This window comes from Trachymyrmex cornetzi, unplaced genomic scaffold (genome assembly GCF_001594075.2).
Source record: "Trachymyrmex cornetzi isolate Tcor2-1 unplaced genomic scaffold, Tcor1.1 scaffold11, whole genome shotgun sequence".
Taxonomy (NCBI): Eukaryota; Metazoa; Arthropoda; class Insecta; order Hymenoptera; family Formicidae; genus Trachymyrmex; species Trachymyrmex cornetzi.
The window spans coordinates 1,763,639-1,774,860 of record NW_017295653.1 but is presented as its reverse complement, the minus strand read 5'-3'; the positions used below and the strand labels follow the sequence as shown (position 1 = coordinate 1,774,860).

Below are 11,222 nucleotides of genomic sequence, written 5' to 3'. Positions count from 1 at the left end.
ATATATATATATATATATATATATTTACGATCATATAACTTTGATTCTTTGAGTTATAATCTTTTACGCAATATTTGAACGATATTAAGACATGTGTTAGTATCTGTTTATTTTCTGAAATCTTTTAAATATCTCTCAAAAACACATTTTTCTAATAAAATGAACAAAACTTTTAAAAAGTACTTATACGCACAATACCATACTAACAAAAGTACTAATAAAGATATCAGTACTAATAAAATTCTACATCGCAATATTATCAAATTATTCAAATTATTTAAATAATATATGTAAACAAATTTTTTATTTAAAAAAACGTTAGAATATACATGATGTACGTTTACTGCATGAAATGTGTAGAATTAATTATACAATTTATAATAAATCTTTTGTTAATATATTATTTCAGAATTGCCATTTGGTACCAAGCTGGATGCCAAAACTTAAATTTATGATCGAAACGTTATCACCAGAAAAAACTCATCATAACTTTCGATTATGGTTGACGTCTGCACCGTCGCCTGACTTTCCAATCAGTATTCTTCAAAATAGCAGCAAAATGACAATTGAATCACCGCGGGGTGTAAAGGTATTAGATATTAGCTGAATTGAAATAATCATTATTTCAATACAATCATTTTATCAGTTTTACGCTTTAATAAACTTTAATAAAATATTTTTATGAATGTTCATTTTATAACATTAAAAAAAACAAAGTTACAAAATATAAATTTTTGTTATGAAATAAATCGCAGTATAAATGCGTCTGTGGCAAAAATAAATAAAAATTTGTTTACGTATTATAATTCTTCATGAAATTATCTTGTTCTTGTTTTTCGTTTGTAACGTAGGCCAACATGTTACGTACATATCTGACACAAGTCACGGAAATACAAGAGTTTCTGCAATCCGATCACCTGAAAGCTCTGTCATTCAAGCGGCTTATATTCTCACTTTGCATGTTTCACTCAATCCTGATTGAGAGACGGAAATTTGGTCCCCTCGGTTTCAATATATCCTACGATTTCACAAACGGCGATTTAGCTATATGCTTGTCACAATTGCATATGTTCCTCATGAAATACAATACTTTGCCGTTTAAGGTAAAGTATCGATCATAAACAAAGCGAATCTTAGTTTCAACAAATATTTTTCTGTTGTACCTATTTTAATTTTACAGAAACATTGCACAATAGATAGCACATTTCAAGAATAGAAAGTTATAATATTTTAATATTTTCTCTTTGCCAAATGTAAAGTTACAGAGATTAAATACGCAAAATTTTTTTTATATTCTATATTTGAAAAGATTCATTTTGAATTGAGTCGCGTTTCTTATATAATAATTGCTGAGTTAAATATCTTTATATCATAATAATATAAAGTCCACAGAATTTTTATTGATTTAATTGTTAAGTTTAGTTTAATTTTAAATTTATATGTTAAAGGCATGATTTAATGATATTAATTCTTAAATAATTATTGTAATTTCGATAACAAAGGTTCTTATATATACTGCCGGGCATATCAATTATGGTGGGCGAATAACAGATGATTGGGATCGTCGATGTGTCTTGACACTTCTCGAAGACTATTACAATGCTAATGTCATTTCTCAAGATTATCAATTTGATGAAAAAGAATTTTATCATCAGGTATACATATTTAAATAAAACAACAGCTCTTTTCTAAAAATTATCTATGATATAAATTGAAATGTTAAATTTTAACCCATGGCAGTTCCAAAAATATTATTTAAAAGTAGAGGAAGGTCACCGATACCGACATACCACTTTGTTTTTAGACAATATTTCTTAAACAAAAGGTAAAAATACAACTTCAAAAATATAAATACAAAGTAAAAAGTATCTTCTATCAGATAGTATAAGCAATTTTTATAATAATGTTTGCAATTTTGCAATAATTAAGTTTTTCGTAAGTTATGCAAAAATGAGCGTCTGACAAAATGGGCTCCAAAACTGATATAGTAGGCAATAATACCAACATTCCTATTTTATAAATAAAGATATATTCTATTCTGTAAAGAAAACTAATTTATGAAACTATAAACATTTAAAATGACATAATATTATCAATAATACAGTCACTATTATTTTAATTACGCAATTTGCAAAAGAACACCGTAAGAATTTTCTTCTCGGATTCATAGAATCGGTTTTTAGCTGATTTGATATAGAAATAAGCCACAAATGTATGAATTATGAGTTTGTACTTCTTCAATTAGCTAAACAGATCATGATTTTATTAGTATTAATAAAGTGCAATAGTTAGTTTCTGAGAAATAAGGGGATGTCACTTTAGGAGACCTATGTCAGAGTATCGGCGACTTTCCTCTACATATATTAAATATTCTACTTGGTCTAAAATATAAAGAAATATATAACAAGATACGTATATTAAATCATGTTTTAATATTAATAATATTAAAAACAAAAAGAAAAGAAAATAGTAATACAAAAATTTTTTTCTAAAAATTTATAATTCTGCACATAATTTAGAGAATTCAGATCTTAATAAAATATTCATTTCATAATATATAATGACGATCTTACAAATTTCAATGACATATATATTATCAAAACCATCACCCTGAATAATAATCAAAAGATTTTATCAAAAGATTTTATCGCTCATTGTTTATTAAAAAATTATTAGCAAAAAAGTTGATAATATGAAGTTGTGTTTAATTTTATAATTTAAATTTTACTTAATTTAAATATTACATTATTCGCATATTTGTACATGTGTAAGCAGAAGATTTTGCTCTTTTCCCTTTCCCCATGAAGGGACTGCACCCGAAAGATATGATCTAACCCAAACTCAATTTTAGTTTCAAATCTCAAATCAGAAATCGTGACAGTCAATTTAAGTGTGTCAATAATATCAACGTGAGTAATCATCGGGACTAAAATTGAGTTTGGGTTAAGTTATATCTTACTGTTGCAACCCGATACAGCCTCTCATAGGAGAAAGTGAAACCTTATTCCTTAAAGTTACACTTTACAACCCGAAAAGAAGTTTATCTCACATCCCCTTTTGCTTAAAGAGCGAAATAGAAACTATAATATTATTCTTACATTTCCACGTAAGTATTTATATATAAAAATTTTTCATTTAAATATATATACATGTATGTATATATATATATATTTAAATAAACGATCTTAAAGAAAAAATTCGAAATTTTTGCTTGTTATAATTCACAGTTTTAGTGTTGATTTAATTAAGAAGGTGACAAATATTCCTGGCACAATAAGTTTTAAACATAATATGATAAATATTTTTTTATAAAGTTGAAATTCCATACGAAAATCTATACAAACATTATATCACTATCCGAAATATCAGAGCTAAAATATGTTTATTATGATTGTTAATAACTTTTATTAAACAACGATTAAAATACATTTTGATTGTTATTTAGAGCGATCATCTTGACTACATATTTCAAGATCATTGAAATTGGTGAGGTCATCACAATTATGTAGTTTTACTTTAATTTTCTATAAATAAATAATTAATTGCTTTAATTTTAAGTAAATGTTAATTTTTTAAAAATGTACATACGAGATATTTTCAAAATTTGTATATTATTGTAAATATTGTTTCACTAATATAAATACAGTTATACATATAAATATTTCTGTCACGAACAAATTTCGTTATTGTAATTAATAAATTATTAATTACGCGCTTTTATTGACCACCCTATATTTACACATTCAAAGTTACCGGCTGCAGCGACATTCAAGGATTATCTAGAGTACATAAAAGATTTCCCTTTAAACGACAATCCGTCATTGTTTGGCATGCATTCAAACGCCGATATAAGCTATGCACAAGCAGAAGCACATGCTTGCCTTACAACTTTATTAAAGATGCAGCCTAGGGAACTTGGCGTTGCAGCCACAAGTGTCGAGGAGGTAACAACTCAAATAACCAAGAATATGATAGCCACAATGCCCGAATCCTTTGATTTAATCGCAATGCAAGCAAGGTACTAATTAATATTTCTTTTTATGTACAAATGCAAACATATATTTTTTGTTTCTAAAAGTTTATTTTTTAAATATATTCTTATTATCGTTACCTTGTGAATTTAAAATAAAAAGCATCTTGCGATTTTATTATAAACTACAGATTTTACAAAAAATATCCTTCTGTATATACTTTTTAAAATATAATGTAAAAAAAATTACATAACATTATTTTATGACACATTAGTTTAATTTCTTAAAATTACATTTTAAGTACAATATCTAAAAATATATTCACTTTTCATATTTTATATTTTCGAAACAACTATATAACTCTTATAAAAAATAATTTAAAAATTCTTGATATAAACTCAAATGAAATTAATCTAAATGTGTGTAAGAAACCTATATCTTGCAAACAAGTTAAATAAAACGTTTGTTGAATCAGTAAATAAAATAAATTGAATTTCAGGTACCCTATGTCGTACGAGGAATCCTTTAATACCGTGTTACTACAAGAAGCTAAGCGATATAACGATTTACTCGAAATCGTGCAATCAACGTTGCAAGATCTTTTAAAAGCTTTAAAAGGATTGGTCGTCATGTCAGAACAGCTAGAAATGATAGCTACCAGTTTTTTTAATAATAAAATACCTGTAAATTGGCAAAGCAAAAGTTATCCTTCTCTAAAATCTTTAGGTAAGAACATCCCAATTACAAGTTTATCAATATGTAATACAATCTTTATTTCAGTCTCAAAGTCAGTTTCCAACAAACTGATATTATTTGTTGTCATTTTGACGTCAAAAATTTGTTATAACAAATATTTTTTATCATTTTGATTAGCCGGATGGTTCGTCGATTTAAGGGAAAGAATTAAATTTATAAGCAATTGGCGAGACCAAGGTATACCGCCTGCGTTTTGGCTGTCAGGATTTTATTTTCCTCAAGCCTTTTTAATTGGCACGTTACAAAATTTTGCGCGTAAATACGTATTATCCATTGACACAATCGATTTTAGCTACAAGGTATGCTTTCAGCCATTAATTAAATTGTTAATAGATTCATATGATTGATGTACTAACTATAGAAAGATAAAAATATTTGATAAAAACTTTCAGTTATTGGAGAGATTCGTTAACATAAGTAACAGCTATAGTCAAATAAAACTTGATACATTGATATCTTATACAATCTAAAATAATTACAAATAAATATATTACGTCTAAATAAATATTATTGATTAACTAATAGATATAAAAATTAATATTAATCTTTGTTTAGTATTGTATGATTTTGTAAAAAAATTTGAAACTATATCTATTATTAATCTTGACAAAATAGATAAAAAGATACTTCAAGCAAAGTCATGAGCAATATTATATGTGTGTCACAGATTTTAACTTCCAAACCAACGCAGAGACCATTGAATGGCTGTGTCATTTATGGACTTTTTTTAGAAGGCTGCCGGTGGGACGGAAAGTATCTCGTCGAGTCTTTACCAAACGAATTATTCACCGGTTAAGTATTAATAATGTTTCCATTACACTAAAATTAATTTCATTTATTTGAATTATTAAAAGTTAAATTATTAAATTACTGAAATACATGTATATATATAAATAGCCGTGCTTTGTTGAATAAATCATAAATTATTTAATTGCTCTGAATTCCGTTTACATAACGATATACATAATGGTATGGTAATTGTTCACTTGCTGTCCAGACATGCCGCCAATTCTCGTATTACCAGAAGTTCATCACGTAATTGCGCCTTACAAAATTTATGTATGCCCTGTATACAAAACTATCGAGCGATCTGGAACTTTAAGCACAACAGGACATTCCTCGAACTTTGTTCTAGCGATAGAAATTCCAACTGACAAACCGCAATCACATTGGATAAAAAGAGGGGTGGCATTGATATGTACTTTGGACTATTAATATTTCTTTGTTGCTATATACCACAGCGTTTATGATTTATGATTGACAATTATTGAAGTATTCGTAATATTATTTATATACATGCATTATTAATATTATAATTATGATAATAATGATTCTACCAAATAAATTTTTGATTGTAAAACATATTTTTCACTAATATTATTATTATTTTGTTTGGATGTATATCCTACACAAAATATATACGTTACATTCATCATGAAATAATTATAAATTTATCGTATATACTATTGGTAACAATTAATCATTAATAATTACAGTATTGTAAAGATGTGTATTAATTAAATGTATAAATTATAATTATTTGCTTTATTAGAGTTTCTTACAAAATAAATTATACATGAAATATACAAAAAACACACATACACTTAATTAGATAAATAAGAATATACTTTCATTATATGATATCTTTTATTAAACATAAAAAATATTAACAAGAGCTTCTTTTATTAAACTCTGGAAACAATTTCAAACAGATAACAATATCGAATGGAAATTTTATTTATGAAGCAAAAACTGCTTGTTGAAAATAGTTTAATCAATGTTTGCATTCACTTGTCGTTCTCATATAATTTGGGATCTTTGCGAGTATATCGATCATGTGCTGCAGTCGACCACATATATATCCCAGTTGACATTATAAATCCTAAAATGAAAAATATTGATAACACAATTATGAAGAGGAAGGAAATATTAAATAAAATAGAACTTTAAAAAAAGTTGCGTTATATATAAACTGCCAGTCCAAATAACAATAAAAGGTTCATAAAAATAAAATTTTAGAGATATATAAATCTTCAATAAATAATTCTCGCATATGATGAAATTTTAAATCTTTCTTTTTATAAATCAATAAAAAATTATTTAAATAAAATAAATAGATTTTACGAATATTATTGGCTTTTTTAAATAAAACATACCTTTCACATTTAAAATATACATTATATTACAAGAATTTGCAAATAATTTGGGAACATTTATATGTTTCATGTATAAAACACTAAATGCAAAAGGGTTCAACTTCCAAAAAAAATTAAGAAACTGTTCATTTTTATCATATAATTCCTTCTTATTAAAAAGTCACTCGTAAAAATAATTCTAACTTAAATATAACTTCAATAGTTCTAATTTATTTTTTTAGAATTAGTACAATGCATATATTCTTTTATAACTTCTATATACATATATTTTTAACTTCTTAAATTATAATAATACATATAATTTTCTAAAAATAAAAAGTTTTAAAGACCATACTATTATCAAAGCGACAAAATTTTCATTAGGGCTATCACTACAAATGTTATTAAATTCTATGTAAAATTTGTTCTCGTTTATTTACAGAGATTGAACACGGTCGTAAATTTCTAAAATCATGTCTCAATTTATATACTGCAAAATTTTTTTTATAATATAATAAAATATACATAAAGACAGAAATTGATTGTGCCATAAATGTAGGTTGTAACATTATTTAATAACGTTTTTTGTCATTAAATAAATATATATTTAACGACATCATATTACTATTTGCAGAGATCAAAAGGTCAGTTTTTATTTTAGTTAAAAGATAAAAAATATCAGCATAAAAATGATATTTTTGATACCAGAGAGTAATTATGGATTAATAATATTACAAATTTATAAAAATTAAAATATGACACGAATATAGAATTGTCACTTAAAATATCTCAAATTAACCAATTCTTCTTTTTATAAAATTAGAATATTGTTACGTTAAAAATGAATTTATTCGTATAAAGTGCATATGTGCAAAATAATTTTTGCGTATTCTTTTTTATATCTTTTCCATATGCAATGTTTTGTTAAGTTAGATCAAATCAGATTAAAATTTTCAGAATAAGTTTTTAACGTATTATTTATATGTATAAATAAATATGAGCTTATAGACACACTTGTATTATTATGTAGTAAATTACGATTATTTTAAATTACGATTTATTTTAAATGCACAAACTCACACAAGGCTTAGTTATACATGATTTCGGTAAAGTAAAGACTACTTATCTAATATTTTCTTCCACATACAGGATGTTCGATTTAATCTGTGCATACCGATTTTTGGAAACTATTAAATATAGACGAAAAATTTAAAAAAGCTTCTTTAATGGAATTACTTTGAGATGATTTCCAATGCGACAAAACTGCATTTTAAGAGAAAAAAGGAGTCAAATTGTTTTAATGGAATTCTCTTATAAAAAAAGACTAATCGATAGAGCTCGAAAGGACAATTCTATTGACCTATGATATTAGAAAATCTATCTTCGATATTACGTCAGCAGCAAATTTCTGAAATCGTCTCAAGGTTCGTACTACATATGGAATTGCTCGGAAGGGATTCCGATCATTTTTCCTAGAAAACAAAATAGAAATCTAGGGAATAATTGAACAATTCCGATTGGAATCCATTCCGAATAATTCCATAATACGCGTCCTGAGACGATTTCGAAAATTCGTTATAGTCCTAATACCAAAAATAGACTTAAATCGTAGATCAATAGATTCGTTCTTTCAATTGCTCTTGCTTTTGTATAGAGGTATTCTATTTAAAAAAAATTTTACTCTCTTTCTCCTTTCAAAATGGAAATATCGTTTTATCACGCTAAAAACCAGATCAAAGTAATGTCATTGAAAAGGCTTTTTTAATTTATGGTTTATCTTTCATAGTTTTCAAAATATCGGAGCAAACAGATTAAATCGAACACCCTGTATGTATGATAGATATTTGAATATTTTTGATCAAATACATATTGAAATTATTTCGAGAGAAGATAGAAAAACAGAATTACAGAAAGGTGCAGTAGGCATAAAATGAATTTCATGGTTCGATACAATCAGTGATTGCATTTGGATGTAAAAATTGATTTATCAATGATTGCATCAGGGTGTAAAAAGTTTGTACTTATATAAAACAAGCTGCTTTATAAAGTTAAAATGTTCTGTACTTCTAACTGAACTGGATCGTTAGTATTCATGTCTTATAAAATGTTGCCAATTAAAGCTAAGGATTGCAATATCGGAAACCGATATTTTGAAAATAAAAATCTGTGTATACTTATAACTATGAAAAAACAATTTTTAATATACAAGAAAAAAATACATTTAAACAAATTATTAAAAAATAAATTATCAAAAAATAAATGATAAAAATGAAATGGTAAATGTTAAATGGTAAATTATTAAGAATAATATAGAATTAATTATCAAAAATTGCTTAAATATAGAAATAATGAAAAAGATAATAATATTTGGCCTGTTTATGGAGGTTTTACATTTAGATACTTTAACTAAAAAATCTTACAATTTATAGTTCACACATATCTAAGAATTTATAAATTTTATCAAAAAATCAATATAAATATCAAGGCCAATAAGAGTCAATTTTGTTTATAAACCTTTAAACCATTATTAATAGTAAAAAAACAATACGTACATACATAAGCTTATTAAAATTACATGTTTCGGCTCTCGGATTGAGCCATCCTCAGATTCATTTACAATAATATATTTATGTCGCTCTAAAAGTTTATGGTGACGGTTTTATGCGCTGATCTAGTTGACTGTTTTCATGTTAGAATCTGAGGATGGCTCAATCCGAGAGCCGAAACATGTAATTTTAATAAGCTTATGTATGTACGTATTGTTTTTTACTATTAATAATGGTTTAAAGGTTTATAAACAAAATTGACTCTTATTGGTCTTGATATTTATATTGATTTTTTGATTTCATAAGAGTCCTTTATTATTAACTTTTTATAAATTTTACAATAAATACAGCTTAAAAAATTAATTATATTACAATATTTATTTAATTTTAATATGTATACGTTGCGTTAATAATAAGTAAAATATTTAAATATGCACCTGGAAGCATAGGTGGAAGCGCACGCATTGCTCTACTCAGCAAATTGGGTATTCCGTGCGTTATCGATTTTGCCCAGGCTCGTTGCTCCAATGGCGATAGACTGTAATATACGACTCTACGAATTCGTATCGGTAAATTGCCAAATTGCAAACCCATTTTGCGGGAAAGAACAGATCAAAGAATTGACTTCTAACGTATCGCTATCAGTGCTTTCTCTGTGATATTTTTCGTAGTTTGTAAAAAAAAAGAAATGAAAAAGACAATTGCGAATTAATATCATAAAGCGCACTCTTATTTGAAAATTAAAACTAGATCTCAGCCGCGGCGAATGATAAGAGCAATGACTATCGGTAAAACTAACCGAGAGTATGATGATATGGAAGAGAGCTCTTATGCCATAGAACGATGAAAGATATTATATACTGAATCCTAGATTTTCAGCAAAAGATCATATATACTAGCTCAAAAGTATACGCGTTCATTTTTTAGAATGAACTATATCAACCACAATAAATTAAATTTCATTCCCGCAAGATAAAAAATTGAATTAATTCATTGATTTTATTTATCAATTCTAAAATTCTGAAGCGTCTTAGGGACGCACTCATAATTTTACTTAAATAATTTTTAAACGATTTTATATCACATTTTCTAACTTCGTAATTAAAAATAATTAACTGCATTAACTACAGTTAACATTAATTTGTATTTTTAAACAGATTGATTATATCATTATTCAATCGTCTAATTTTTGTGTCTTTAAATACTCTCAAAGAGAATTTACAAGTTAATTCTCATTAATTTTATAAACTCTAATAAATAAGTAAGTTTAATATACTTAACATATTAGCTCTAAAATTTTACAATAAATAAGATTAACGTATATATATATTTCTACACATTTACGTTCCTTTTGTCTTATATAATAAGGTGGATACTAAGTACTATTCAAGATTTTAAGGAATGAATTTTTTATTTTGAATTTATAAGAGGAATCACCCCTTAAAATCTTTTAGAGTACTTAGTCTTTTTTTATTCATACATTATTAACATAAAATTTTTCATGCAAGTGGCGCTTCTTACTAGGTTGATAAAATTTAATGTGTAGATTCAATTTAATTTGAATGTATTTTTCTAAATCTCTAAAAATAGTTAAATTTTGTTTAAATAGTAGTACTATATTTTTATTATGGTATTATTATTATTATTATGAAGAGAAACATTAGCCAACATAGTTATCGATTAATATTATTAAGTAATACTACCTAACAATTAAATCAATTGCATAATTTTTGCTAAAGAAAAATATATAATCTTACTCATTATATATCCATCAAATGAACGGTTTGCTAATATAACTATTTATTTATTTTAAG

The 11,222-nt window shown here is 25.6% G+C and overlaps 2 protein-coding genes across 2 annotated transcripts in view; one reads left to right on the top strand and one right to left on the bottom strand.

Moving 5' to 3' along the window:
• LOC108762540 (dynein heavy chain 1, axonemal) overlaps nucleotides 1-5,962 on the top strand; it is a 102,920-nt gene extending 96,958 nt beyond the window's left edge. The window contains exons 53-60 of the mRNA XM_018509582.1: nucleotides 410-589; nucleotides 852-1,103; nucleotides 1,503-1,655; nucleotides 3,750-4,018; nucleotides 4,471-4,697; nucleotides 4,845-5,026; nucleotides 5,395-5,518; nucleotides 5,725-5,962. Coding sequence (XP_018365084.1) covers nucleotides 410-589; nucleotides 852-1,103; nucleotides 1,503-1,655; nucleotides 3,750-4,018; nucleotides 4,471-4,697; nucleotides 4,845-5,026; nucleotides 5,395-5,518; nucleotides 5,725-5,942 — 1,605 coding nt within the window. The 3' untranslated portion in view covers nucleotides 5,943-5,962. The remainder of the gene's footprint in view (nucleotides 1-409; nucleotides 590-851; nucleotides 1,104-1,502; nucleotides 1,656-3,749; nucleotides 4,019-4,470; nucleotides 4,698-4,844; nucleotides 5,027-5,394; nucleotides 5,519-5,724) is intronic.
• A 551-nt stretch (nucleotides 5,963-6,513) lies between these two features.
• On the bottom strand, nucleotides 6,514-10,066 carry LOC108762484 (cytochrome b-c1 complex subunit 8). The gene is made up of 2 exons (XM_018509505.1): nucleotides 9,846-10,066; nucleotides 6,514-6,609 (listed from the first exon to the last, which is right to left on the bottom strand). The coding sequence occupies exons 1-2, from the start codon at nucleotides 10,000-10,002 to the stop codon at nucleotides 6,515-6,517; spliced, it is 252 nt and encodes an 83-aa protein (XP_018365007.1). The 5' UTR covers nucleotides 10,003-10,066; the 3' UTR covers nucleotide 6,514.
• Between the last annotated feature and the right edge of the window lie 1,156 nt (nucleotides 10,067-11,222).

Coding starts and splice junctions, on each gene's coding strand:
- LOC108762484 (XM_018509505.1), bottom strand. CDS start 10,002: ATGGGTTTGCAATTTGGCAATTTACCGATACGAATTCGTAGAGTCGTA. Junction 6,610..9,845: donor GCTTCCACCTATGCTTCCAG/GTGCATATTTAA, acceptor TTTTCATTTTAG/GATTTATAATGTCAACTGGG.